Source organism: Amblyomma maculatum, chromosome 11 (genome assembly GCF_055883805.1).
Source record: "Amblyomma maculatum isolate TAMU_Amacu chromosome 11, ASM5588380v1, whole genome shotgun sequence".
Classification (NCBI taxonomy): domain Eukaryota; kingdom Metazoa; phylum Arthropoda; class Arachnida; order Ixodida; family Ixodidae; genus Amblyomma; species Amblyomma maculatum.
The window spans coordinates 17,937,286-17,965,097 of NC_139354.1; the positions used below are offsets into that span (position 1 = coordinate 17,937,286).

General features: G+C 43.6%; 2 protein-coding genes across 2 annotated transcripts; one reads left to right on the forward strand and one right to left on the reverse strand.

Annotated features, from left to right (window-relative positions):
• Positions 1-492: 492 nt before the first annotated feature.
• LOC146172954 (retinol dehydrogenase 7-like) lies at positions 493-12,140 on the reverse strand. The gene is made up of 5 exons (XM_084585089.1): positions 11,843-12,140; positions 10,261-10,467; positions 9,033-9,215; positions 5,287-5,419; positions 493-829 (listed from the first exon to the last, which is right to left on the reverse strand). Exons 1-5 carry the CDS (start codon positions 12,045-12,047, stop codon positions 493-495), a joined length of 1,065 nt encoding a protein of 354 aa, XP_084441215.1. The 5' UTR covers positions 12,048-12,140.
• A 6,919-nt stretch (positions 12,141-19,059) lies between these two features.
• LOC146172955 (uncharacterized) lies at positions 19,060-27,283 on the forward strand. The gene has a single exon (XM_084584035.1). It carries the CDS (start codon positions 19,298-19,300, stop codon positions 20,504-20,506), a length of 1,209 nt encoding a protein of 402 aa, XP_084440161.1. The 5' UTR covers positions 19,060-19,297; the 3' UTR covers positions 20,507-27,283.
• Positions 27,284-27,812: the final 529 nt, after the last annotated feature.

Consider the following 27,812-nt stretch of genomic DNA (forward strand, 5'->3'; position numbering starts at 1 on the left):
CGATGCCCTCTCTGTTCCTTCTGCTTCTGTGAGCGCACCCTCTCCACTTCTCCTCTGACAACGCCTTACAACATGGCTATCTGTCGTGCATGCCGTCGTTCCACTCGCAGCTTCCGTGGCTCGTTGCTATGGCAACTAGCGAGGCATGACGGGATATTATGCCGCTTGCTGCGGATGCTTCCTGCTCGTACCAAGCATTAGCCAAATAAGGCTTTCTCTTTAACGTATCAGAGCGACGTCACTATGCCAGCCGCCTGACATTTAGAAATTTAGGTGGCAAACTCACTGAATCCTTCGCCCAACGACTGCAAATCCCAAATTTCTTGAGTCAGATTAATACAGTTGAAGATGACGCAACTGTTTTCGATTTTGATATTCAATTATTGATCTCAACTCATATATTTGCCCTGTTTTAGCCCGCATAAACATTCACAAATTGTCGTAATTCACAAAATATACGTTACCTTGTTGCCAAAAAAAAAACTGCATTGACTATGCAAACATCTTTAGCTGTATCTTACGTAACAGATTTGAAATAATGTCGGCGACTTCGTCAGGGATTTCCTTCAGCAGATATATAGAAAGCAAGTGGATTACCCAAGGTGACTGGTAGCGGGTCTTCGGGTGGGTTTCTCTGACAGCATTTTCAATCACGTCCACAGCTTCTTCGGGGTCCTCCCTGATGATTGCTTTTGATACATTGCGCGCTGTTTGCAACCACTCGTTAATTTCTCTATCACTGAAGTCTGCGATAACATCCGCGTCCTGCTTGTTGATTTCCTGCATCACGACATCTTTGGAAGGCATAAACATTGACATGAGAGGCGTCCTGTAACAAAAACAAATGGCACGCATGTAATACAAACATTCAATGCAGAACTTAATTCTTTTCATTAAGCACCCCCACAGCATTCAGAACTTGGACACTAACTGGCTGATGACTGATGTCGACAGAATTGTACACGGTCACAGCAAATACCATTCAGAACAGCGTGATGAAAAAACAATCAAGGCGGCAATGCAGAGCTCTATCTACTATATTGTCTTCTCGTAGAATATAAACAAAAACGCTTGGAAGTGTCACCCACTTGTTCTGCAGAGCAGCCTTCCTGTTGAAGTTTTAGTAAGGCTTTATGTAGCTTAGAAGAATACTCCCGGACAACGTTTTATGTCTGTGCAGCCAAGGCTACGGGGACGGAGTTTTCGTCACGGTGTTATTACAGAATCACCCAGTCGAAAATAAACTACAAAACCATGTCAAAAGTACGACAAAATATTGTGTAGTTCCGTCGTAAACGTCAGATTTTTCTATAGTTCTGTAGTAGTTTTGTGTAGTTTTTCTGTAGTATATTTCTATTGTCTGTAGTTCTGTAGCACTTTTCTGTTGTAACTAAAGGAATTGCTGATGTTACTACAGAGCGTTTTGCTGTCACAACAGGTTTTCTGTCAAAAACCGCACAGAAATTCTGTCGTAACAACAGAGAAGGTTCTGTAGTTTTTCCCGACGGCAAGTTTTGATATATTGTGGGGGTTTAATGGGGGACCGGTCTTCCGCCCCGCTCCTACTCCGCAGGTGCAACGTCCTCGCTAGCGACCCGCGGAAGGGAACAAAGGAGACAAAGGACGGGGACGGCACATAGTTAATACTCTAATGCTATTTATTGCACTTGCAAATAATACAGAGCATTCCGGCTAGCTATACATCAACAAGGTTATCCTTGGAAGGGGCAAGGCTATATAAGGACTTTTGACTCACCGGCTGAGGAATGGGAGCGTGATTTCGGCGGCGGACATTTGAACGCGCCGTGAATATGGCGGCCGGGATCTCCCGTGCGCGCCGCATTCTTCGGACGAAGCTATACCACGGCGTTTGCCGCGGGAGGCGGCGAGAGCGTGCGGTATTTACCGGTCGCTTCGCCGTTGGGAACCAGAAGATGGGCGGTCGTGCACAACGGGTCCTCCCGTGAGCGCAGCGTACTCCGTGCCCGCTATCCCCCGGCATTTGCCGGGAGAGGCGGCGGGAGACGACCGCTCTCGTTGCCGGCTGGATCTAGAAGCTCTCCATCTCGTCTTCCCCGGGAACCCGCGTAGACGTCTTGGTGGTGCACCCATCGCTGGTCTCCTTCCCCCAAGGGGAGGTATTTACCTCCTCTCCCAGCCGGAGCTGCCACGATGCTCGCCGGCGTGGTGGTGACCGGTCGCGGCGAAGGGGGAGGAAACTGGTTTTCCACATCCCTCCCTCCTTAAATGTTCACCTATGGTTGTCGAGAGCTGCTCCTTGGACACCATCCGCGAGGTAAACACCAGGCTTAGCAGGGCGATCCAAACGTTGGTGTCATCCGACGAGCAGCAAGGTGAAGGGGCCCCCGCTGTCCATCCGCAGGTCCCAGAAGCCAGCGTGACGGGAGGGTGTTGTTCCCACTTACGCACCTTTGTTGGCAGGCAGGGGGTTGGCCTCCCCTCCCGTTAAGCCGTACTGGTTCGGTGAGACTCCGAGCTTCGGTGATTCACGGCCGCAGGGCAGCAGGCAGGAACGTAAACAATGGCGGCAGGTCCAGGCGGCTTCACTTGATATCTGCACAACCCTCCGGATCTCGAAAAAGGTTGACTAAATTGAGCAAAATGACCATTTGGTAAAATGCGGGCCAATGCGAGTGCCAAACAATTTTATCCGGCACCGCACTGCGTTCCGTTAATCCGAACGAAGCACGGGCATCCGCGGTTCGTTTGCCGGCATAATAATCTGGTTCCACGAAATTTGCGATTCACCTTCTCAGCCCAAAAATACAAAGTTCATTTGAACGAAGTTAGCTTTCTCTAATTCAGCGAGATGTTCGGCTACAGCGAGGTCAATATAAAACAAGCAAAACGCATTTGCTCATGCTGTATGCCACGGTTAGACTGTCCTCCGACGTGCGACAGGCAGCTCCCAAAAAGAGCCTTGAGCCTATTCGCTCTAGCGCTAAGGACAATAGCTAGAACGCAGCGCCGCGAGGATGTGCATCTCCGCCAAGGAACCCAGGGTAGGACCCTACTCGCTCGCTGCCATTCAAAGGCAACGTCTGAGCGAACGGCGCCCACCGCGTCCAGCGGTGTCGGAGCGCCCCGGTGCTTTCCGGTGATCACGGCTGCAAAACCAGTCAGCCGATTGCGGCACCTGGCTCCCAGAGCCAGAGACAGAAGGGGAAATATTTACAATTACAACTATATACAAGAAAAGTAGGGCCACCGCCCCGGCTGAGGCACTCACTCGCTTCCGGCGTGCCGTTCTCCGTGGACGGCTCGGTCTCGCGCTCCATGTACGGACCTCGTGGCTGCACCTCTCAAAAGCCTCGGCACACACGCGCGCGCACACACACACACACACACACACACACACACACACACACACACACACACACACACACACACACACACACACACACACACACACACACACACACACACACACACACACACACACACACACACACACACACACACACACACACACACACACAAATAAAAATGTTCCACACACACCCAAATACATGCACAACCATTTGCTCTCGCTGCGACTCCTCTCACCTCGCCGTCAAGAAAGCATAGTAGCCTTGCTAGCATAGCGATGTAGGGTCAGGCCTAATGTTAAATGTCCGGGCAGGCACTCCACGCCGCGAACTGACTATCGTCCTTTGTCCCTAGGGAGGGGTAAGTAGCTCAAGTGCTTCTGCACGAGAGAACCACGTTGAGGCGCCATTGTGGGGGTTTAATGGGGGACGGTGTTCCACCCCGCTCCTACTCCGCAGGTGCAACGTCCTCGCTAGCGACTCGCGGAGGGGAACAAAGGGGACAAAGGACGGGGACGGCACATAGTTAATACTCCAATGCTATTTATTGCACTTGCAAATAATACAGAGCATGCCGGCTAGCTATACATCAACAAGGTTTTCCTTGGAAGGGGGAAGGCTACATAAGAAGGACTTTTGACTCACCGGCTGGGGGTTGGGGGTGCGATTTCGGCGGCGGACATTTGAACGCGCCGTGAATATGGCGGCCGGGATCTCCCGCGCGCCGCATTCTTCGGACGAAGCCATACCACAGCGTTTGCCGCGGGAGGCGCGGCGAGAGCGTGCGGTATTTACCGGTCGCTTCGCCGTTGGGAACCAGAAGATGGGCGGTCGTGCACGACGGGTCCTCCCGTGTGCGCAGCGTCCCGGCATTTGCCGGGAGAGGCGGCGGGAGCCGACCGCTCTCTTTGCCGGCTGGATCCAGAAGCTTCCTCTCGTCTTCTCCCGGGAACCCGCGTAGACTTCTTGGTGGCGCACCCATCGCTGGTCTCCTTCCCCCAAGGGGAGGTATTTACCTCCTCTCCCAGCTGGCGCTGCCACGATGCTCGCCGGCGTGGTGGTGACCGGTCGCGGCGAAGGGGGAGGAAACTGGTTTTCCACAATATCTGGACTCAGGTGCGGTTTCGACTTCAGTTCAACGTTTACTATTTCATGCCAAGCCGCCAATGATGCCGAAATGTCCTGCTTTAGACGGTTTAAGGCACAAGTAAACTTAAATTCGCGGTAAGTTAATATCAAGCGCTGCATACATTCCCTAAACAAATGCGAATGCGTACGCAAACTGGCGGGTAGACGCAGCAGAAGCTGCTGTCGTACTCTTCGGGAGGTTTCTGACATATGGCGCAGCCATCCCGTTTGGTGGCTTCGTATGTGGTGGACACTAGTTAGTCACTGATAGTGCTCATAGCAGCTCTACCCTATCCCTTTTCATTTTCATTTCTCTTTCCTTTTTAGTCTCTCTACTCTCATCCGGCTAGGGTATGTGACTGAGCCCACCCGATGCAAAGGGTGCAGCCACAACTCATCATCATCACAGTCGTCTAGAGTTACTATATAGGCAAAGGTTACTATATAGGTTACTACGCATTTAGGTTACTATACTGGCAAAACCTATATAGTAACTCTAATTTGGTCTAGGGAGTCTACATGTTGCATCGCGGCGCCCGACGCATAATCTAGAGCACGATCAGCGAAATTTATGAAGTGATTATATTCGCCTGCTCAATGAACTGATACGTTTCGTCTCTGCAGCTTTGGCTGCATGGCCAGAAGAAGATGTCCGGGAGCAAAATAAAAAAGCTGCCAGTCTCTAAAATTGATGTCACTGCCTTCTACATTTTCCGCACAAGTATGTGAGCGTTTGTCGCTCGTTGCCTCTGTGTTCATTCAATGAAGGATACTTGAAAGCGGCTGAAAATCCACTATATAGGCACCACAGAATGGCTTTAGTACGTACCTGTAGGCCCATGGTTCTACAATGATGAAGTCGACTCCCTTGTCGTGACATTCTCTGCGGAAGGCATCCATCATAGAGATCACGGCATGCTTGGACATGCAATATGGTGCCAGCATGGGGAATGTGAAACGACCTGCGACAGGAGTTGCAGCTCATTTCAGAGGGTAATGTAGTACAATAAATTTTAATGAGCATAGCTTGAGGGACCGTATTGTCGTTCACATGCAGCCGCTGAACCGAGACTAGTCAGCCGGAGTGCTGTGTGCTTTTTAACCTTAGGGTTAAAAAGCACACTCTGCTCCCTGAAGGCGTTATAGCTTACCTGCAGGTAAGCTATAACGCCCTCAGGGAGCAGAGTAGCGGATTTGAAGAACAAACACACACAAAAAAGATAGGCATGGGACAGCCGTTATCTACGCCTCCTGTGATTAGTGGTTGTCATGTGTATCTTTCGAATGCGAAGCACTGCTTCCTAGAGCTACGAGCCATCAAGCCCGTTTACGGGTGGTGTAAAACCTTCAGTACCTCTGTAAAAGTTGTAAGCTGTCACAAGCGAACATTTCAGTGAAAGTCATCAGTCATCGCGTTTTTATTATTCTTGGTCGGTATAAAGGCTACAATTAAGACTGCAACAGAGCTATTTAAATGGTTACCTCGCAGAACTCACCTCGCCACTTGTAGAAAAAAAAAAAACAGTTCCGGAGCTCTCTAACTCACAGATTTGCGTGCTCTATTTACGGTTGAATATAACACAGCACGGCGAACCCGCTGCCATAAAAAAGGAAAACGGAAAGTATTTGCTTCCTAGCTCTCTGATCTCCAATCGAAACACCGGGAATCCTCCGACAGACCTTGATAGCTTCCGACCTATTTCTACCAACGTTGGGCAGTCTGTCGGAGAAAATGTCACCTACACGACTGCCGTGGAGAATACGACACCACGGTTTCTACCATCCCGCGAAAACCGGCTCCGTCGGACCGATCGGTACTGGGGATGACTTGCCTGACCTGGTGTCGTCAGTTCCGTCATAAACCTACGTACCTTCGCCGCCATGTATGTCGAGAAGGCTAACGGGGGAGGAAAGGGGGGGGGGGGGGGGGGGGCGAGTACTCGATTCCCAAACTAGACCCAAATTTTTTTAATTCATTTTCAGAGGAGGTGGACACTTTCTGTGCACCGTCTCTGCGCACACTTTCTGCAGATGCCACTGGTGAGCTATTAAATGCATTCGCGTTAAAAGTCTGTGTTGTCAATGTTTCGAGCTTTCTTTGCAAACGAACTTGCACTCATTTACCCCTTCGTTGCTGCCTTCACTATGAACTGTGGAATAAATTATGCGTGATGTGGCTACAAAGTTTAGAACTGGATTAAACTCCAGGTCACGAGCGCTTCGTTCCGCATTATACTGCGCCATCAATCAAAAGTAACACGATCAACAGTTTTTCTTTCTTAGCCTTCTAGGCGAGGACCTCTGCTGTCTTTGTAAGTTAAAGGAATTCCTTTTGGAGAACTTTCGATGTTTTAGGGGCGCCGCATGCACGGCTACACTGTATACGACTGAGAAGCAAATCCCGTTCATGATTAGTTTTGGCCAATATGGTACACGCGGCGCCACCTTGAAGGGGAGCACATTCTTGCCGAGCGGTGAAAACGTCTTTAATTTTCGTATAAATGGTGGCATGTGATAGTTGCAATGACGAAGGAGCCAATTTATCTCGCACATTTTATTTTATTTTCTCGCATGCCGACTACGTCAGAGCAATTTGACCAAAGTAGGTACGCCCGAAAAGTGAAAACTTTCAAATAGACGCCGACTCTGCCTGTGCAATTTGCGAAGACGTGGCATTTTTAAGCTTCCATTGATTGCAGAGCTTTCTATGTAATTGTTTTCCGTAGATTATGCTTTTTAACTCTATATGGTAATCTTAAGAACGTTCTGTAATCGTGTGCCGCATCTTATGGCAGTCCCTATCAATCATTATGCATGCTTCCGCAAGGGCACAAAGTTGCTGAAATCAGTCCAGTCCTCACGAAAGATACACATCGCTTACGCAAAGTTGCCACCCCTCTCCCACTCTCTCCATTTCTTTACCACGTGAGCTCGAAACTGATTCAGCGTGTAGTCTAATCTCACATCACCAAATTCACTGCATCGGTTAAATCATTTTGTCCCCGCCAACATATATTCTTGAAAGGACGTTCCTGTGTATCCCAATTGGTTATCTTTATTAAAACATAAGCTTAAAAGGCCTGAGAATTTTTTTAGGCTCTTTTTATCCAATCTGAGCAGCCTTTTAACAACGGATCGCGTAAAATAGTACCAAAGGTTTCGTATACAATTCCTTAAGTCTTCACTGATGGAATGGCTATTCAACTTTCTGACTCACAGAGAGAAATAGGCCACGCAGACAAGTTTTCATAATTAAGGTGCTCCCCAACGCACTAGGCTTGGGCCCTTGCTTTTGCAATGTGATCTCCATCTTTTAATGCTTAAAATGGTCTCTTGGGCTAACCAGTGAGGCAAGAGGAAATGATGGTGACCACAGCCCATTATGTCCTGAAGCCACTTAGAGCGAGATTAGGAGCGCGCCAGCGCACAAGCAGGTGCGTCTTTCCTTTTTTTTTTCTTTTTTTTTACGTCTGGCGCGGAAGAGCAGCTTAGTGGTGGTTGAATTGGTACAGAAGGAGGTCACAAAGCTAAGCTGTCAGGGGTCGTTAGCTTAAAACAAACTCTTCGCCGACCGAAGCTCTCAGTGGCGTTTGAGGCCTGCCCGGCAAGTTTTTCGTTTCCGATACGCCACGTGATCTGTCCCCCCCCTAATGTGTTCACTTCGTGTGCTTCAATATGTCTCTTAATGCAACTAAAACACTTCTGGTCTCTTCTTATCTCAAGTAATGGCGCAGTCCTTTTAAATGTGTTCTTGGTTCCCAAGTGTTCGTTCGTTTCTTCCAACAAGCACAAGGGCATTAGGCTAACGCACAATGTAACATGGTCATCTCACGTCATAAGCATCACTGATTCCTGCACCCTTGGTTTTATACGCCCCAATCAGCGATTTGCTGTTTCATCCATCAAATTATTGCCACATCTTAGCCTATCCTAAACTAAAACACGCATTGACAATATGCTATATTCTCTTGTCTAAAATTTCTTTAACCTTAGGAAGAATACGAAACCGTGCCTATCCGCTTACTTATTTTCATCATTATATTACACGACTGTACCTGCTTTAAAATGCACAACCAAGTAATTTAACCGCTAAACTCGACAGAACACTTCTCGGTTGTGCCATTCTCACAAGTTTTATCGGTCAAATTTATTAGCGTCAGCCATATACCACGAGTTCGTCTATTTTACAGCCAAATTAGGTATCACAATGCCGTCAAAACCATGGCTCCTAGAACTATACTGAGCATTTACAGTCACTTTTCGTCATGTTACCTCGAGACTGGAGAGACCTGCCCCTGGATTTCGTGCATTACATCAACCTGCTCTATCTCAAGAATGCAATCAAGATCATTCCTTATTCAACTGTCCTATCCACCGTTCTAAGTCATACCCCATTTAAGGCCATTGAATTACTGGGGAAAGAAAAGAAGATTGAACTTTGCCTTTGTTTTCCCCAAATTACCTACTAATGTGTTGTTATGGCAAGCCGATTTGGGAAGGAAGAGGAAGCAACAACGGGCGAAGTCTTTTCTCGCTAGCGAAGATGACGATGATGATTTGGAGAGAAAAATTTACCTAAGGGGCTTGCCACTGTCACCACCCTGCCTTGGCTCTTTTTGAGAAGGGGCAGGAACTTCTTGATAACCCGCATGACCCCGTATACGTTGACGTCAATGATCTTGGCTACGGTGTTCACTGTGGTCCACTCCAGGAGACCGCCGCTGGCGATTCCAGCGTTCGGTACCACTGACCAAAGCACTGCATTGTGGAAAGGAATGCAAGGTAAACAAAATCGCCAGACCTTTGTGCTGCTTAAATACAGAAATCCATAACGAGAACATATTGCGCATCACTTAAGACAAACGCCAATGATGATGATGATGATGATGATGATGATGCGGCCATTCCCCTTTGTATCAGGGGATCAAAAAGTTCTGGATCAAGCCATAAAAAAATTCTGATGTCGATTACGATACTCCTTAACGTTAAATTTGAGCGCTGCTATTTGAGTGTTGCGATATAGTGTGGCAATTAATTTGCGAAATGTATGTATGTATGTATGTAAGGATGTATGTATGTATGTATGTATGTATGTATGTATGTATGTATGTATGTATGTATGTATGTATGTATGTATGTATGTATGTATGTATGTATGTATGTATGTACGTACGTATGTATGTATGTATGTATGTATGTATGTATGTATGTATGTATGTATGTATGTATGTATGTATGTATGTATGTATGTATGTATGTATGTATGTATGTATGTATGTATGTATGTATGTATGTATGTATGTATGTATGTATGTATGGTTTTGGGGTTTAACGTCCCAAAGCGACTCAGGCTATGAGAGACGCCGCAGTGGAGGACTCCGGAAATTCGGCCACCTGAGGTTCTTTAACGCGTGTGTGTGTGTGTGTGTGTGTGTGTGTGTGTGTGTGTGTGTGTGTGTGTGTGTGTGTGTGTGTGTGTGTGTGTGTGTGTGTGTGGTGTGTGTGTGTGTGTGTGTTGTGTGTGTGTGTGTGTGTGTGTGTGTGTGTGTGTGTGTGTGTGTGTGTGTGTGTGTGTGTGTGTGTGTGTGTGTGTGTGTGTGTGTGTGTGTGTGTGTGTGTGTGTGTGTGTGTGTGTGTGTGTGTGTGTGTGTGTGTGTGTGTGTGTGTGTGTGTGTGTGTGTGTGTGTGTGTGTGTGTGTGTGTGTGTGTGTGTGTGTGTGTGTGTGTGTGTGTGTGTGCGTGTGTATGCGTGTCTGTGTGTGTGTCCGTCCTAAGTATACGTGTCCACGATTCACGGACTCGCCTCTTTTTCCCAAGTGCTCTTTGACGGCTTCCAATGCGTTGTCGACCTCCTCTTGCTTGGTGACATCCAGCTGCAAGACTTTAACGTTAGCTAGGCGCTTGAGCTGTTCAGCCCCCTCGCACTGAGCATTCCTACAACCGGCGAAGACCAAGAAGCCGTCGCGCGAAAGTCGCTTAGCCAACCTGTAACCGAAGCCCTTGCCGCAACCTGCGTAAGAATAATTCCAACCACTAAACGGTCACCCTTGACCCTCAGCAACATTCTACAGAAGGTCGTCTTTTAAGGGTTAAACATATAACGAGACGTGAAAACAAAGCCAGGCGATGCCGTCGAGTGGTTTTATCTCGTTGAAAACATTCTCAAGGGCTATGTATAGCTGGCATGCATCCAGATGAGTTAAAGCAGCACGAACAGGCCGTGGACGTGACGGCACCCTTGGTGTCGTCACTTTTTTTCTTTCTTCTCGTGCTGTTGGCCAGCTATATACGAAAGTGGCACAAACAGAAGCTTTTTCCGTGCTCTTTAAAGCCTTACTACTGATCCTCACTTAGTAGTCGTCCTATTCGCGAAGTTCTGACTTGCTCTGTTTCGCACACCGCGCCACTCGAAACATTACCGAAAACATTTCCTTCGACCGTCATCACCAAAATCTCGTCTCAACAACACTCTCAGTAGATTTCCTTCCGTCATTTTAACGGCTCATGAGCGCGGGTTTTTCCAAACTATATATTTATAATGAATTTTTTGTAAAGATGCCCTCGTTTTCTCTATATAGCAGAAATAATTGCATTACATTATTTCCCAAGACTGCCGTTAAGCTGCCTTAGAGAACACAAATTCTCCTGACATTTTAAGGCTGATCTAAATGTCATTTATTCAAGCCACCATCTTGCCCCGTAGGATGCTCATATCCGATATATACGGAAATAAATTTGACGTCATTGCTTTCGCGTATTGTCCCACTAGTTCTGCCGCCATTAATTCCTAAGGGGGCGATAATCATGCCATCATGCTTCTAATAATCGCGAGCAATTCGGTCGGACGTATTCACCCACACGTTTTCTTGTTTACTTTAGGCATTCAAATGATGGCCGTGCGCTGAAGCAAGTAATGTAACTACTTTACCGTTTCCTGTTAAGTGTGCGAGCACGTTCTCTACCATGCCCGACCTGTTTGCAGCCAATTTCGGCAAACGCGTTGAAAAAAGCACTACGACACAAGCGGTAGTTGCAATCATTGTTAATGACGAAAACGCGACCCAAATTTCGGCAGGGACCTGTTCTGTGTTGCCTCTAAACAAACAATGCAGCGATCAAGACTAAATCAAAGAATATCATCTCGCTTGGAGGATTTGCAAGGAATCCAATGCGCCTTAAATTCATGAACTCCCTTTTCCGCCCTAAAACTCCCCGTCTCTTAATTAACCTCCCCTGAAAAGCATGCGAATAGCCCGACTCTGGAAGTGTTCTCATGGAAAGTAATCAATGTAACAAACGATACACATGTAACCATTATCCCACTTGTTTTCAACTTCTTCCTCACAATATTGAACAAGCGGCGTAAAGCAAACAAAACAACTCACCAGTGATGAGCACAGCCTTGCCATCTGCGGACACCATGCTCGCAAAGACCCACTTCCAGACGAGTCGAGAGAGTAAATACGAAAGCCACAGAGTGACCCACACTGAACCAACGATGAGCGAAAGCCCACGTAACGGCATCAAGTAGGACCAAAGTTGCCAAAATATTAGCAGGAAAGTGAAAAAGAGCACCCACGATGTTCTCATCGTCTTCGGCAGAATTTTTATGCCTGATGAAGCAGGTAAAATTGCGTTATATATTCACGCTACGCCGGACACAGCTCATGGAGACCTTCCAGTTCCCGCGCAAACAGACTGGAGAGTACAGCGTACAGTGCCAGGCCTCGGGGGAGGCTTTCTGGCGAGAGCATTTGGTCGCTAATCGCAGCTGGACGAGCTTGCGTTGAGTAACCAACCGGCGTGCATAATAAAATTGAAGATGAGAGAGAGAGAGAGAGAGAGAGAGAGAGAGAGAGAGAGAGAGAGAGAGAGAGAGAGAGAGAGAGAGAGAGAGAGAGAGAGAGAGAGTGGTGGCGAGCGTTTTTATCGACTGGGACTCCTTCGACAACCGGTCGTCCAGAGAGACTGGTAATTGAGGAAAACTAGAATGCGGCTGAGTATGCTATGCCTCAGTGGTTACAACGGGGACGCTGCCGTGGCGGCGATTGCTTGCACCAGGGTTACGCGATCAACAGTGTCGCAGCGTGTGCTGAAGGGGGAATATAGATGCGCCTTCTGAAAAAGCGGGGTCTTGATCGATTGGAAGAGGTGATACGAACAGAGATATTAAGAAGTAAAAATGTGCCAAACCGCTGCGGAGCCGAGGAGAAACTGAAGCTGGTGGAATAAGAAAATATGCAGGCTGTCAAACAAGAGCACAGAAGCGGATAAGGTGTCCAAATACATAAGAATGCATGACCAAGAAAATTCTAGAAGAGCATAAGCTTTCGTGTAACAAGAACCAGATTCAATATGATGACTGAAGCTTTTTACAGGAGAAGAGCACTTTGAAATGTGGCACATCAACTGTAGTTGAGTCGTTCAGTATAGCGACAATCATATGGTGCCCAAAGGGTTCATGCAGCACCTGACAGCAGAATGCAAAGGATTTTATTTTCAGCAGTCTTAACTGGAAAAAGTAGGAGGCAAATATTCTGAGATGTGCAACAGCAGAGCTAAGAGCAAAATGTAAAGAATCGAATCAATTGAACTTGGTCCAAACATTATAAAGCAACGTTGTTATACAAGCAGTACAGGCAGTCAGTTGACATACAAATATATTGGGGACCACCTGCGGCATAGAGTAAAATGTTTTTGATCTCCGTCTAAAAAGGAGATAAGGCCAACATAAAATACCCCAGACGTAGTCGGCACACACTCTGTTTCTTAGGCTGCAGCACTACAAGCAGTCAAACTGAAAACGCAGGCTCAGGTGGAAAACAGAGCTGCAGAGTGGCTTGAGAAGCGCTAGATGGTCAGATGATAGGCTATTCTTACACAACGTGTATATATGTGTATATATATATTTCACGAAGTAGTTTTCGTTGGCTTCCGTAATTAAAAGTTGAAGAGAGTAGACACTTCTTAGAGACACATTTATTTAGGAAATGTGTCTCTAAGACGTGTCTTCTATATATATATATATATATATATATATATATATATATATATAGAGAGAGAGAGAGAGAGAGAGAGAGAGAGAGAAATTTGCCAAGGTGAAGAAAAATTATATAGCCTGCCTTTATCACTGCCGCTGTTTAAGCTTTTAAAACTACGGGTTAATACATGCTCACGATGTTGCACTTTGCATGATAGCCAGAGAAATTTCAAGACTCTGTAAAGTTAATACCTGGGCGACGATATAGATGCGCTGTGTGATTTGCTTTTAGTGCAGGTAAGTTAGGCTTAATTGAAAAATTGAAAAAAATTTTATTTCCAGTAATATACAGGAAATGGGCCTCGGGCGAAAAGCTACAGCGATAGCTTGAGAGATGCCCGAGGCCCAGTAATGGCAGAGCAACAGGACGTGTGACGTTAAGGCGAAGATATACATAATAACATGAAAATTTTGAAGCACAGAAAGAGCACATATATACAAATGAAACAGCAAGTTAAAAAACAGCACAGTAAATTAACGACCCTCAATAGTGTAACAGCATGCACGAAATATGGCAGAACGTAATGAAAATGAAGTGACTATTCTTGTAATAATGTTTAAGGCAAGGAACGGAAAGTACAGAGAGACAGTGCGGAATTGATAAAATATAGCTTAAAGTCCTTAATTGACGCGGTAAATATTTTTGGGTTGTGTATGCTATAATGATTTAATATGCATGGTAAAGTAAAACGAAGGCTCTGGTTACCGTATAACGTCCTCGTTCGAGGAACGTCCCATATTTGTTTACTTCTGGTGTGAAAGGGTTTCTCGTAAGGCTTAAGTCCAGATATATTCTTCAAGAAGTCAGTTAAGCATTGAGGTGACAATTTAAGGCAGTGAAGTAGACGATACTCAAACATGGCATGCACACGATGAATCCTATATTTCGGAAATAATGTTTCTGTATGGGCAGTGTAGCATGCACCAGCGATCAGTCTAATTGCCTTCTTTTGGAGACCGAGCATGATGTTTAGATTTGTTTTAGATGTTGTACCCCAAACGAGGTGACAGTAATTTATGTGAGATTGAATTAAAGCGTGATAAATAAGGAGCTTATGCTTTGAGGAAAATTCGTTGCGCAGTCTCGAGAGAAAACCAACAGATCTAGTGAGCTTGCTTTCAATATACATTATATGGTCAGACCACCTCATGCGAGAGTCGAATACAATACCGAGTGATTTGAACTTGTCTACAATTTCAATAATGTTATTTTCTAGATGCAGAGTACTGTTTACTGTAATATCCTGGCTAAGGGGACGAAAAAAGACTGCTTTGGTCTTGTTAGAGTTAACTACCAAACCATTAGCTGTGGACCATTTGTGGAGAGCACAAAGAACCAGATTTGCACTATTGATTAGTTCATCGGCAGAAGATCCTCTAAGAAAAAAACTTGTGTCGTCAGCGTACTGAATACAACTTGTATGATAAGCTATGCTCGGAAGGTCGTTAGCATATACATTAAAGAGGAAAGGTCCAAGGAGGCTACCTTGCGGGACACCACATTCAATGAGAAGGGAGCTAGACTTATGATTATCGACCGAAACGACCTGCTGGCGCATGTTTAAATAAGAACGAAAGAGTTGGAGGGAAAGACCACGGACACCATAGCTTTCAAGTTTAGAGAGTAGTATTTCATGATTAAGAAGGTCGAAAGCTTTGGTAAAGTCGATGAAAATACCAAGGGTCAAATTTTTAGCTTCGATATTATTTAAAATAATTTCCTTTTGTAAGAGTAAAGCAGATTCCGTGGACTTGCCCTTTCGAAATCCAAACTGACTGGCATTTATTAAGGCATGTTTAGAAAAGAACCCATCGATTCTCTTGAGCATTACTTTTTCAAGAGCCTTTGAAAAAACAGGGAGAATAGAAATTGGCCTATAGTTTGTCATCTTGTTTCTATCGCCTCCTTTGAAAATAACAGTTACGTTTGCATATTTCATTCGTGCAGGAAAAATTCCTGATGTGAGCGACAAGTTAAAGATGTAGCTTAAGCATGGTGCTAAGAGATCCGAAACAAATTTAACTGGTTTAATTTGGAAGCCATCGAAATCGGTGCAACTTGTAGGTTTTAGGTTCATTATAACGCTAAAAACTTCCTCGCTGGTCGTTAAATGAAAAGCAAATGTCTGTAAACCTGTATTTTGGAGATACCGAAGTGCTTCGACCGCGGAACCACTCGGTCTAAAGCTTGTGAAAAAGTCATTGAATTTTTCTGCCAGCAAAGAGCGGGAATAGGGCAAGCCATCGATCACAAGCTGACCTAAGTGCGTATTTTTATTCTTGTTAAGAAACGATTCATTTAAAAGTTTCCAAAATGCTTTCGGACCCTCCCTGCTAGTGAGGATACGCGATTGATAGGCATATTTAGATCTTCGCAGTTCGTTGGTTAACTTGTTGCGGTGTTTTTTGAAAGCTGTAAGGTGATCAGGGTTCCGAGTGGACATAAAGCGTTTGAAGAGCCTAGACTTATGATTCATCATTTTGACGTGTGTTGGAGTCACCCAAGGTTTACGGAGTTTTGTGTTTGATTTCTTTGTTTTCCAGGGAAAACACTTATTGTAAATGTCTTTCAAAGTACTTAAAAAGAGCTCATAAGATTCATCAACGGAAGAACAGGCAAAAACACAGTTCCAATCTGCAACGCGTACAGATTCGCGAAATCGGGCAAGTGTCACATCAGTTATACATTGATAAGCAAAACTATTTGGTTGTGCGTAACTTGGTAAGCAGCCATGAGGCATGGATACGAAAATGGCACAGTGGTCACTAAGGTCACAAGCAATAGTACCGGCAGAAATGACGGGGGAGACAATGTCTACTACAAAAAGGTCAATTGTACTGATTGACGTCGTTGTTATCCTTGTGGGTGTAGTGATAAGATTTCTAAAACCATTGGAAGCAATTGTGTGATTCAATTGGCGATTTATAGTAGAAGGTGCAAGTGTATTAATGTTGAGGTCACCACCAATAATAGTAGAGTATTGGACTTCAGCGGCAAAATCGAGAAATTTGTCGAGATGTGTTAAGAACTTATCTGGGTCACCTGACGGCGGCCTGTAAACGACAGAAACCATTTTGTCCGCAGTCTTCAGCACGAGCATTTCACAGTCAGGAGTCATTATAGAGAACTCGGGTAAAACTTCGCTATGAAGGCCACTGTTCTTTACGTAAATGGCAACACCCCCTCCACGAGAAGGGCGATTCAGGAAACAAGGATCATAGCCGGGCAGTTTCACCAAGTCAGCATCGCATACGGCCCATGTTTCAGTTAGCAGAATTGCATCAAAATTGTGCTGCAGACTGTCAACAAAATATGAAAAGTCATCAAACTTGTTACGCAGAGACCGGACATTAATATGTAAGGCAGAGAAATTATTTAGGTCGAGACAACCGTTTACTTTATGGGGAAGTAGTAATTCGTGATACTCCATATTTAGTTTTCAGTTTACGGTGAGTTATTGGGCTAGCAGAGCAAGGTCACTCTCTGACCGAATGGCAAAGGCGGAGTCCCCTTCCTTCCTCCTGACCAATATTTTGCCGTTGACATGCCAAGCAAATTTGAAGCCAAATCGTTTCGCCTGCTCTTTCACGATTGCAAGGAGGTCTCGCGAATACTTGGTCATGTTCTCTTTGACAAAGACAGAGCTGTCTACATCACGGAAGGCGCTCCTTTTGGCGAACCATTTGTCCCTTAGCTCCTGACGAGAAAATCGCACAAGAATAACATTCGACGATACCGCATATCAAGTGCTGAGACCAGAAAAAATATTTCGGCAAGTTTTGCTTACACGTTTTGCTTACATGGGTCGCGACGACTCACACCTTCATATATTTCCCTGATTTTTTTTTTTAAATACTTCGTCTTTCTACTGAGTCTTCATACTTATGCAATCTCTCTTAGCTGTGCATATGAAGGAATACATCATAGGCACGCTGTGAAATCAGAAAACTTGCCATAAAGCGTTATGTTCCATGTATTGCTGGTTTCATGTATTTCAAAGCATGATCGGTCGACCTTTTTTATTTATTTCAAAATTTTATATATTGTTGCCTGATGACTGGAAAAAAGAAGGGATCTGCAACTGGATTTGGGAGACAAACATTTTTTTCAGGCACATGGAATCATTAACGACAAACTATGAAGCACGTATATATATATATATATATATATATATATATATATATATATATATATATATATATATATATATATATATATGTATATATATATATATATATATAATAGCCTCTCGATTTCATTCACTTCGCATCGATTTCATTAGGAAGAAAACGGAGCTCAAACCGCGCCAAGAAAATTACTGCCACGAGTAAAACAAAATTAATGCAGTCGTTTTCATGTTCAGGTTGCGTTTTTGCAGTTGCAAGACCAGCGTAGAGAGCATACACCGCAAGATTGCTTGCTGCAAGCAACTACCGAGTGGGGCCCAGCATGCCTCCGTGAGGGATTATAACCACCGTGGTTATAGCTGAACGGGGTTATAGCCAACGTTCTTAGAACGTTGGTTTAAATAGTTGGTACAGCGGGTTGGTGGTCGTGGCAAAACCTAAAATCTCCAACAGATACGGTGTCCTTGAATCCGGGCGGCATGTTCGGCCAGTTACTAAGGGTGTCCCCACCGTAGTCCCCACCCGTGTTCAGCTTGAAAGCGGAGGTAGTAGTTGTTGTTGCCCAAATAACTAATGGCGCATACCCACAGAGGGGGATCGGCCTAGAATTGGGTAGCAAAGAAAATTTTTGAAGTATACTCCCATAAAAAAAAAAAAAAAAAATGATTTGAGGGGTAGAGGAAAGGAAACAAAACGGGAAAGAAGTGAAATATAAAATGAAAAGTGATAACACTCACGGGAGATTGACACTGCAATTGTAAAGCGCGGTAAAAGCTTCGTGTGTGAGAGAGTAGTGACATCTCGTGGAAGTAATGAAAGCTGCCTTGCAGGGTTCGTAAGTAGGGTGCCAGATGGGGCGACAACAGATAATGAAGCTAGTTGACGGAGTTTGCTCACTTTAGCGAAGCCTGAAGCGCAAAAAAGACAGGAATTTTCTTCGGCTGTAGTGCCTAGAATACACTACTACGGCTATAGTATCTCACGCCCCTGCCATTTTCTTTTTTTTTTTTTTTTTTTTTTTTGGTTCGTCCCACTATGCCGCACTATAATACCATGGCTACGGTGCTTCTAGAGCACCGTACCACTCTAGAATAGTGCTCTAGAATACCACGGCTGCTCAATACTGAGCATTACGTCGGAAGTGTTAGAGAGTTGAAAAACAAAATAAGGAATGTGGAATTGAATATTTTTTATGAACTGTATGAATATGCGATCCCAGTTTCCTAACATATTTCGAGTGGACGGCTTTTTGGGAGCTACAATGTAAAAAAAAAAAATCAAGTAATAATGTTCAATAACTAGCATATCTACTTTACAGCACTAATTAAAGAACATAAAAAATTGACAGAAACATGGATATATTGATCTTGGCATGGACATCAAGAAGCCGCTCAACAACTTGCCAACTTGCGAACAAGCCGGCCGAATCCACAGCGTCGGAGGACGACGTCATCGGGAGCCGGCAGCCAGCGATCTAGGTCGGTCTGTGTTGACAGCATCTGCGTGTTTATCACGTATTGCCGCCGCTGTCGGTGCTTATCAGCTGTCATTTCCACATCACTGAGCCATCCGTTTTACTTTGGGTACATCTAAGTTAATTGTATGCGTCGACTCAGCTGTTCTCCGTGATCGCAGTGATAACCACTGCTGGCCTTTGTCAGTCGTCACAGTAATGTCAGGCGCTCGCTGCACACTGAGTGGCTTTTCGCCGGAGTACGATTGGAAGCCCACTGAGTTCGAAGACCCCGTCGATGCCAGCCGGATCTGCGCGTCCTGCCGTGTGCTGACGAGGGGAACTGCGCTTCTGGCATGTTCGCACGCTCTATGCGAACCATGCTACACGACGACGCTCAAGAGGGGCCAACGTTGTCCCATAGACGACGCAGCGTACACCGAAGGTGAGGTGAAGTGGCTGTCTACCTCCGTGGAGGAGATCGAAGGCTTGCAAGTGAAGTGTTGGAATGCCAGACGCGGCTGCCCATTCGTGACGGCACTGAACGAGTTGCCGGCACACTTCTACCAAAAGTGTCGGTTCCAGACCGTGACATGCGACCGCTGCAACACCGATGTGCTTAGATCGAACATGTTGGATCACCTTAAAGTGTGTGGTCAGCGCGACGTCACTCGAGAGTACAATGGAGCCGCCGCGCTCTCCGAAGCGTCGGGTTCCTCTAAACTCGCCGGCGACTCGGAGAAGTCGCCGGGGCTTTCTCTTGCGGAAGTAGTCGACTTTCAGTACAGCCTTGAGACCAAAATCAACTCTCTCGTCGAACACGTGCATCAGAGGGACGTGACGGGCGTCTCGAAGTCTGAGTTGCTTACCGCTACGGTTGGTCTCCTACGCTCGATAGGTCTCTTGTCTCTCTCGGCGACCTGGCGCCCGCAGGGTCTGGCCGTGGTTGTCAGCAGAGTTCGCTACTTCATACGACAAGCGCCGCAGTACGCTGAGGAAGTATACAGTGCTCCTTTCAACGTTTGCGGTTATTCCATGAGACTGGGTGTTCGCTGCGAGCGCAAGTTGGCATCCCCGTCAAAGTCCTGCGACTGTACAGACAGTGACGACCTGGTGCTCAAGTTTATGATCCAGCTCTGTACCGGCGCCAAGAACCCGTCTCTACAGTGGCCCTTCCGCAAGTCTTTGACGCTGTCAGTGGTTCATCCACAAGACTCTACCAAGGAGGTTCGCTTCTTTCTCAACACTTCGATGATGGCAGCCCAGCCGTCTTTCCAAATTCCTGGCTCTGAAGACAACCCTCCTTTCAACATCGGCGGTCCACTTCATGTTGCGGCCCTTGCTGGGTGCCAGTTCTGGAGCTATGGTACCCTGCAGCTCAGGCTAAGCATGACGCTCTCTTCTGGTGAACGAGATGAAGGAAACTAATTCATCCAGGCTAAATTTTGTCCGCCCTCTATGAATTTGGCCAAATACATGTGAGAGGCTGATTGTCATATGTTTTTTTGTTTTACCAGACTTTTTCATCTACTCATTTACAAAATCATATTCGTGGTACTGAGAAAGACGAAAAAAAGACAAATAACAGAAACAGGTGGTTTTTATCTTATGTCACCTGGTTAAATCTTTTTTCCATTATTAATTTTTGTCGTGCAGCACTAGGTTTCTCTCCCATTAATTTTTCTCACTTGCTTTACTGATAAGTTTTTCTTTTTTACAAGTGCTAATGGTATTCAGTGCTGTTGCCTCATGTTAGCTCATTGGGGCAGACTTTTTTTGATACGCCTGAATACTTGACATTGTTTAATAATCTTTCATTTTCACTCTAAGCTTGCGTTTTAGCAGTCTGGTTGAAGCACGTGCAGAAAGCTGGCCTGCATGAAGGAGACATTTCCTTTTTTTTTTATAGTATGCATGATGACATTTCTCAGTTCTGATCCTGAATGGGTTGTGCCATACATAACCAATCACCAGTCTTTAAGGTACGACGAGGACTACTTCATACTCATTCAGAATGTGAGCTCTAGAACTCGGGGCGCAACTTTGGATTTTGCCTTGGTTTTTTGCAATGGTCTTGACCTTTAGCATGGTTCAGGTGTTTGCTGAGAACTATGACAGATACTGTGCTTTTCCTTAAACCAATTTACATAATAAATGTAGTTGTCCACTGAAAAGTGCTGCAAGTACTCTACAAAAGAGGAACTTGAGCAAAAAACTTCTACAGTTGGGCAATGAAAAGGTGGTGCTAAGGGCACCATTAAGTCTACTGTTAAGGTGAAGCTTTGAATGCCCCCAATTCAAATCGTAAAGCTGTGTACAACCCTCCTAAACCATGCAAAGCCATCGTAACAGAGCTTTGCATAACCATGCATAAATCCCGCTATTTTTTTTTTTTCTGAAATTAGCTCTTGTACGGCTCTTTCTCACTATATTTATGAATTGCCCAACTAAAGACATTTATTAGTAGAAAAATAGCCTATAGAGCATTTTAGGAAAACGTAGCGCAAAGAAGACAAGGACAAAAAAGAAGGAAACGCAAGCTTTTTTTTTTTTTTGTCCTTCTTTGCGCTACGTTTTCCTAAAATGCGAATGCACCAACTCGCCCAATTTAGCATTCTTGTGTAGCCTATAGAGGTTGTCTCACCGCTTGGTTGAAAAGCATGACATATGCACCAAAAAGGACTGTGATCACCGCTATCAATGGAATGGCAGTATAGTGAAGTCCCAATGATCCACACTAAAAAACGATATAAGGTATTGCAGTTTACCTGCGAAATCAGCTCATGGTGGCAACACTGTATTTTGCTTGTTCGCCCTTTGCTGTGTCTGAAAGTTCTGTTTTTGATGACAGTGATGTTTGTTATTATAGTGTGGGAACCCATAAATTCAGGCAATCTTCTATTTTTGTCGCTGTTTGTCATCATTGTGAAGGGTCTCTCTTATTTCTCCAATTAATTTCACCCGGTTCTAACCGAGGCCTCCTAAAATGGGATAATGCAGAGTAGGGCATAGACCTGGGTCGACGCTTGGCCAGCGTCACGACACATTAAACCGTCATTTGCCGGCATTTCATTACAGTTAGACCTACCTACCTAAATGTCCAAACTTCTTAATTTTATCTGCCCACATTGCTTTCTGTTTCCCCTTGCTTCATTGGACTTCTTGTGGAATCTATTACTAATTCATGACTTGTAAAACTTAGCAGTAAATTTTGCTGTATAATATTTTTGCGGAAAAAATTGTATGCAATACTATTTTTTCCAATTCAGGGTGCACCTGAGGTAACATTCCTGAACATGTATACAAACAATCAATTTACCTTTATGAGTTTCTACCTTCATGAGTACTGCAAGGTTTTGGAACCAGTGCATAGGTACATGATGTACAACATTGCACTAGTTTTATGTTGGTTATTGTGGCCAGTTCTGTGTCTTTCTCTTCTACCTTTAGTTTCGATACAGTCAGCAATGTTTTAATAAGGGAGTAATTCCTCATTGTCACCCACCCAAGCGCAGCCATACGGCTACAAAGTAAAGCTATACAGCTTTGTCAGAAACTTTGTAGTTAAAGAAAAATTCGTAAAATACCTTATAACTGAAAAAATTGGTAAAGAGAATGAGAGGACTAAATGTTTCCAAGTGTTTTTATTTTTTTCATTAAGTAGCAAGACGTGTTTAGTAAGTAGTCATTTATTTGCCAGACGTCAGCTTCAGGGATATATTGTCACCAACAACTGATAAGTAGGGACCCTCACGATTTTTTTCGGTAGTGGCTTTACTAACAAAAGGGTTTTACTGTAATAATTTGTGCAAGAATATTAGGTTGTGTGGCCATGTTTTATTTGACAGGCTTTTATGACACAGATGTGAAAAAAAAAAATCCATGGGGAAGCCATCAGTGTTTGCATCCGAGCCTTTTACATTGCATAATGGTGGTATATTGCTTCTGTAATGCTGCCTGATTATGTTGGCTCAACAGCGTGTGACAGCTTAAGAAAAGCTTATTTAGCATTACCGACTCAAGCAAGTAATAGATTTTCTCATATAAATAATCGGAAGTCACTATGTAATCATGGTTTCATAATAACGTCAGGTGTCAAAGAGAGCATGACCCCATGACAAGAACTGTTCTTATGAGAACAGAACATGTCCAAACTGAGGTGTGGTACATTAGTTTTAATTTATGGCTGGCTAAGCCTATGTGGCCTAGTCGAGTAAATATGTACTGTTGCAGTCGCTTGGAACTCATGATGAGGAGAATATAGTGAAATTGCACATTGCACAGAACGTGTTGCTTTGAGAGAACAATTTTGAAAATTTTGTACATAAGAAAAATTGTGGCCCACTTAAACCCCGTCTTTAAAGGGGTGATACCATAGTATTAATGGCTTCCCATCTGCAGCTCCTTGTGGAGTCCCTCGTTACCCTACGTTCACTTTCCTGCTCACATAATTACTATTCCCTTAATTTCTGCCTCTGTAATTTCACACATACTTATTATCAACATGGTACAGTTGTAAACGTTACATTGTGCTAAAGACCACACAAGTATAGATATAAACTCCTTTAGCCAAGCTGTAATAACATGCCTGTATGGTCTAGAAGTAATGTTTCTGACTCGGGATCTAAATGTCCCAGTGGTCTTGATTCTCGTCTCAAAAGAGCAACCTGAGTTGGCAAGTCTTGGCAACTTGGCCATGTCATGTGATTTTGGGAGGTCATACAACCTGCCAAACAATTGTCTCTTGCCACATAACCTACCAGCATCTAGAGTCATGCTCATGGTTTTTCGTGTAGAATGCAGGTTCCAGATTTCCTGAAAAATGGGCCTTTAATACTATCACAATAATAAATATGAAATAGTACAGTGATTTTGATAGAATGATTGCACCTGGCCTTTTGAAAGTGGACAATGCTGTGACACCTTTAGTTACAGTTCGAAGCACTGCGTGCAGTATGTTTTGTGCATTCGCAATGTCGCTTACTTCATACCTTTACGCTGTATCTGTGACTATATGATCCCATTTGGTAAGCATTTAAGCATGTGCTCCGGAAAATATGCTCTCTATTTTAGCTTGCACTAGCTGTTGATGGTTGTATCTTCAGCAGCAAGTCACGTTTTCCTCACGCACCTTATGCTACAGTATGTGTACAAGAATGCATTAGGAAAATTTCGTCATTTCTTCCACCATGTGGGGTGTGTCTCACCGGTTGATTTTCTTGTTTCAGAATTTTATTCTATGACTGCATATTGCGTGGGCACAGGTTCATTTTTCCGGGACTTTTTATTTTTCCGCTCCAGTATTATCTTGTAGAGGTGAAGGAAATCCTTTTGTTTTGCCCATTAGGCAATGCTGTTCTCCCTTTCCATATATTTTTCATGTGTTTTCTTGGAGCAGTAATCTTTGCCAACTTGCTGTGGTTTTATGTCGCACTGTGAATGCTTTATCCCTGCACTTTGCTGGAAGAGATTGCATATTGAGAAGTTACCATGCATTAGCTTCTGTGGTTACAGAAATTTATGTTTTGAAATTGATGGGAAGACTGATAGTTTGGTTTGGTCCAGAAGTCTTTTTCCCAAGCATTTCATATCAAAATAGCCTAGTACAAGGCTTGGGGAAGTCTTGTACCCATTGGAAAACTGTTGGTACCTAGGAGGACTGGGAATTGAATCCATAGATTCCGATACATGAAGCAGTTGCTCTATTAGATAAACTAGGCCAGTTAAAAGTTTGCAAAGCCTGGAGGCAGTATCTATTTGTGCAATCCATACCTTGTACTTTAGAAAATTGGTATTTGGGTTAAGCCAAAGTAGTGTTATAACTGATGCCAACCATGCACTTGATGCCATATAAGTGGCTTGTGAAAGAAATGTGGTATGTAAGTTTCTTATCTGTTAGGCATGGCAGTTACCTTGTAGCTCTGCAATAGTCTACATAATATACATGAAAAATAAAGACTTGATTTGATTTAATAATACTGCATCGAATAGAGTGACAGTGGTGAATTGTCTATGAAAAGAACATCTCAGAAATGATCAAGCTACATGAGCTAGCATTGCTATAGTTGCTGTTGCTCTGTATAACCTGTAGCTTAATGTCTGGTTTTGCATAATAAACATCTCCAAGTTTAAGTACAGGCTGTTTTTAACTCTACAAACTTTTCTTTAATAACTACAACAGATAGTCTGCATAGTCTGTGCAAGCAGGTGTTACAGGAAGGCAAACATCATGTACATAATAGAGCGTAATGATTTGATGTTTAAGTATAGGTGGTTTTTCAACTTTTATTTTCGATTTTAAAGGAAAGTATATTCCGAAACCACAGTATGTCAACGTTAAAGGTGAGCACTGTTTTTAAACTTTCTTAATAGGGGGAGTGTTTCAAAACATAAAAAATGTGATTTGATCTTGAGCTGGCTTTCCAACATTGCATAATTATGTAATGATGCTAGGTGTGGTAACTTCACTAAGACAATGTCAACATTCCTAACATTATCGAATACACTAAACATTCGGTATTTTAGGTTTAAGAGTTGCAATAGATGCCGTTTTATAAAAGTGCATTGCTGGAAAGCCCACTGAACGAGTTTTTTAATGCATACTTTTGACCTTTGATAAGTTAAAAACAGTAGCAATTAAGAAAATAATAAGCAGGGCTCACCTTCGCTGTTGACAGCCTTCACTTTCTCAATGTTGGCCCCTAAAAAAATAAATAAAAACTTAGTTTATCAAGCAAATCCTATTCTGAACGACCTCGTTCCTCAGAGAGGGTACACTTGTCGATATCTCCTGTGTTTTTAACTTCCTAGGTACATTACGCTCCTGAAAAAGCTATAATGTTTCAAATTTTTGTAGTTTGTATTGATACTATAAACGGAATACCTCACTTTCGGCGCATGATAGCCTCAGTTGCTGATGTGCCATAAGACAAGCAAAAAAAATTGTTCAATGAATTCTAGTAACCTTCTAATCATTAAGCTTTGTCATATGTGTAATGTCTGCGTTCCTGTAAAACCAACCTGAACAGACCACACAGATGTACCTCTCATAGTTTTTAAAATACAGGTTTGTAACCAATTAAAGACATCATCCTGTAGGTTAGGGCATGAAGTGTGCAAATGTTTCGCTCTATTTATGATGTATACTATCTTAGGCATCATTTACTGCTCGAAAATTACTCTCGTGCCTCTCTCTGTTGCTCCAGTTAAACTATTATCTAATTTGATTTTTTATAAGGTTTCTCTAGAGCAACTCAGGCTATGAGGGGGACCATAGTGGAGAGCTCCAGGAAGTTCGACCACCTAGGGTTGTTTAATGTGCACTGATATCACACTACACACAAACACCTTGCAGGATTTTTGTCTCTGTCCGCAATGCAATATCTGTGGACAAAAGCCGTATTTTTGGGATCAGTGGTTGAGCACCCAAACAACTGAGCAACTATGGCGGGGCTAGGGTATATGCTCATTTGTTCTGAGCTAAGTATACTGTGTTTTACTCGTAAGTTGTTTTATATTTACATGTATTTGTACTGTGCTTGTTTCTTTAAGCCCGTTATACTAAGTGGCATGGGCAGAGGCTCTTTATTTTTCTTTCCTTTTCATGCCTCAACATAATATATGTGCTTGTTTCTGGCGATGTTCTTGATTTCTTATTTGCAAGGCCAAGATTGCTTATGTTTACTATTTCCACTTTTGGCTGTTCAGCCTTCTAGAAATTACATGAATGAGTAGTTAAACAATCTTCTTCCAGTTTATAATCGCTCCTCGGTCTCTTCTCATATAAAGTATTTTAGAATAATGGCTGGTGGAACAACCATCCTGTGATAAATGTTAGTGTTGCATTTGTAGCATTTTTGACTTGAGCAGTGTGGATAATTGTAGTCTGTAGTTAGCATGTAGTTAAGAACATTTGTAATCTTGTGATATTCCACTGTACAAGTGTAGTTCATGTTGAGCTTCTGGTATGCATGAGTTGGTTGCAACATATCTATGCATCCTGTCAGTGGTAAATCATATTTGTTGTTCAAGAGAGTATATCATTCCTTGTTGTTTGTTCGACATTGCAATTTGGGCTTGCAGCTATTTTTTACATTGGAATTTGGGCTTCAGACTAGTAAATTTTTTTTCTATGGTATGCACCAATATTGTTGCTGTACTGTTGACTTTTGTGGGAAATAAAAATGATGTGCATTATGTCACCATTATATTTGTGCTCTTAATGTCCAATTGCTTAAATGGTAAATTGTATGAACACAATTCTTCTCAGTGTTAAATATGATGAGGTGGCAACGAGAAGAAAAGCATACACTGGAAGACACGAAAACTTTTTGATCTATAAAAAGCACAGACCAAACAACTTTTTTTATTCTGATGTTGCATCTAGTTTGGCTCTGGTATTACAGCGTGATTTTTTATGACCTTTCAAGCATTGTTAAAAAAAGAGTTATTGCAAATAGAGAATACTGTTTAAAAAAAAAAAAAAGAAAAGCTATCCCACAGAAATACCTAAAGTAACATCCGTAAGGGGTTTGCATATAATAACCGGAATGTTGGTGTCCTTTATTCTGTATTGTATGGTCTTGTGGCAAATTAGTGCAGACTATTTATTCTTCAGTCAGCATTAGGAAGACAAGTTTAACAAATATTCTTTCCTAAAATTTCAAAAGTGTAGCCTGTGCATGTAGGCATATGGTGTAATCCGTCATAATCTCAGCATTTTATTCTGCCATTT

Excerpts from the sequence above, each read along its gene's own strand:
- LOC146172954 (XM_084585089.1), bottom strand. The coding sequence starts at position 12,047 with ATGAGAACATCGTGGGTGCTCTTTTTCACTTTCCTGCTAATATTTTGG. Across the intron at positions 10,468-11,842 it reads CAAGGCTGTGCTCATCACTG|GTTGCGGCAAGGGCTTCGGT; the intron begins GTGAGTTGTTTT and ends ATTCTTACGCAG. Across the intron at positions 5,420-9,032 it reads GACAGTGGCAAGCCCCTTAG|GTCGTTTCACATTCCCCATG; the intron begins GTAAATTTTTCT and ends CTCCTGTCGCAG.
- LOC146172955 (XM_084584035.1), top strand. The coding sequence starts at position 19,298 with ATGTCAGGCGCTCGCTGCACACTGAGTGGCTTTTCGCCGGAGTACGAT.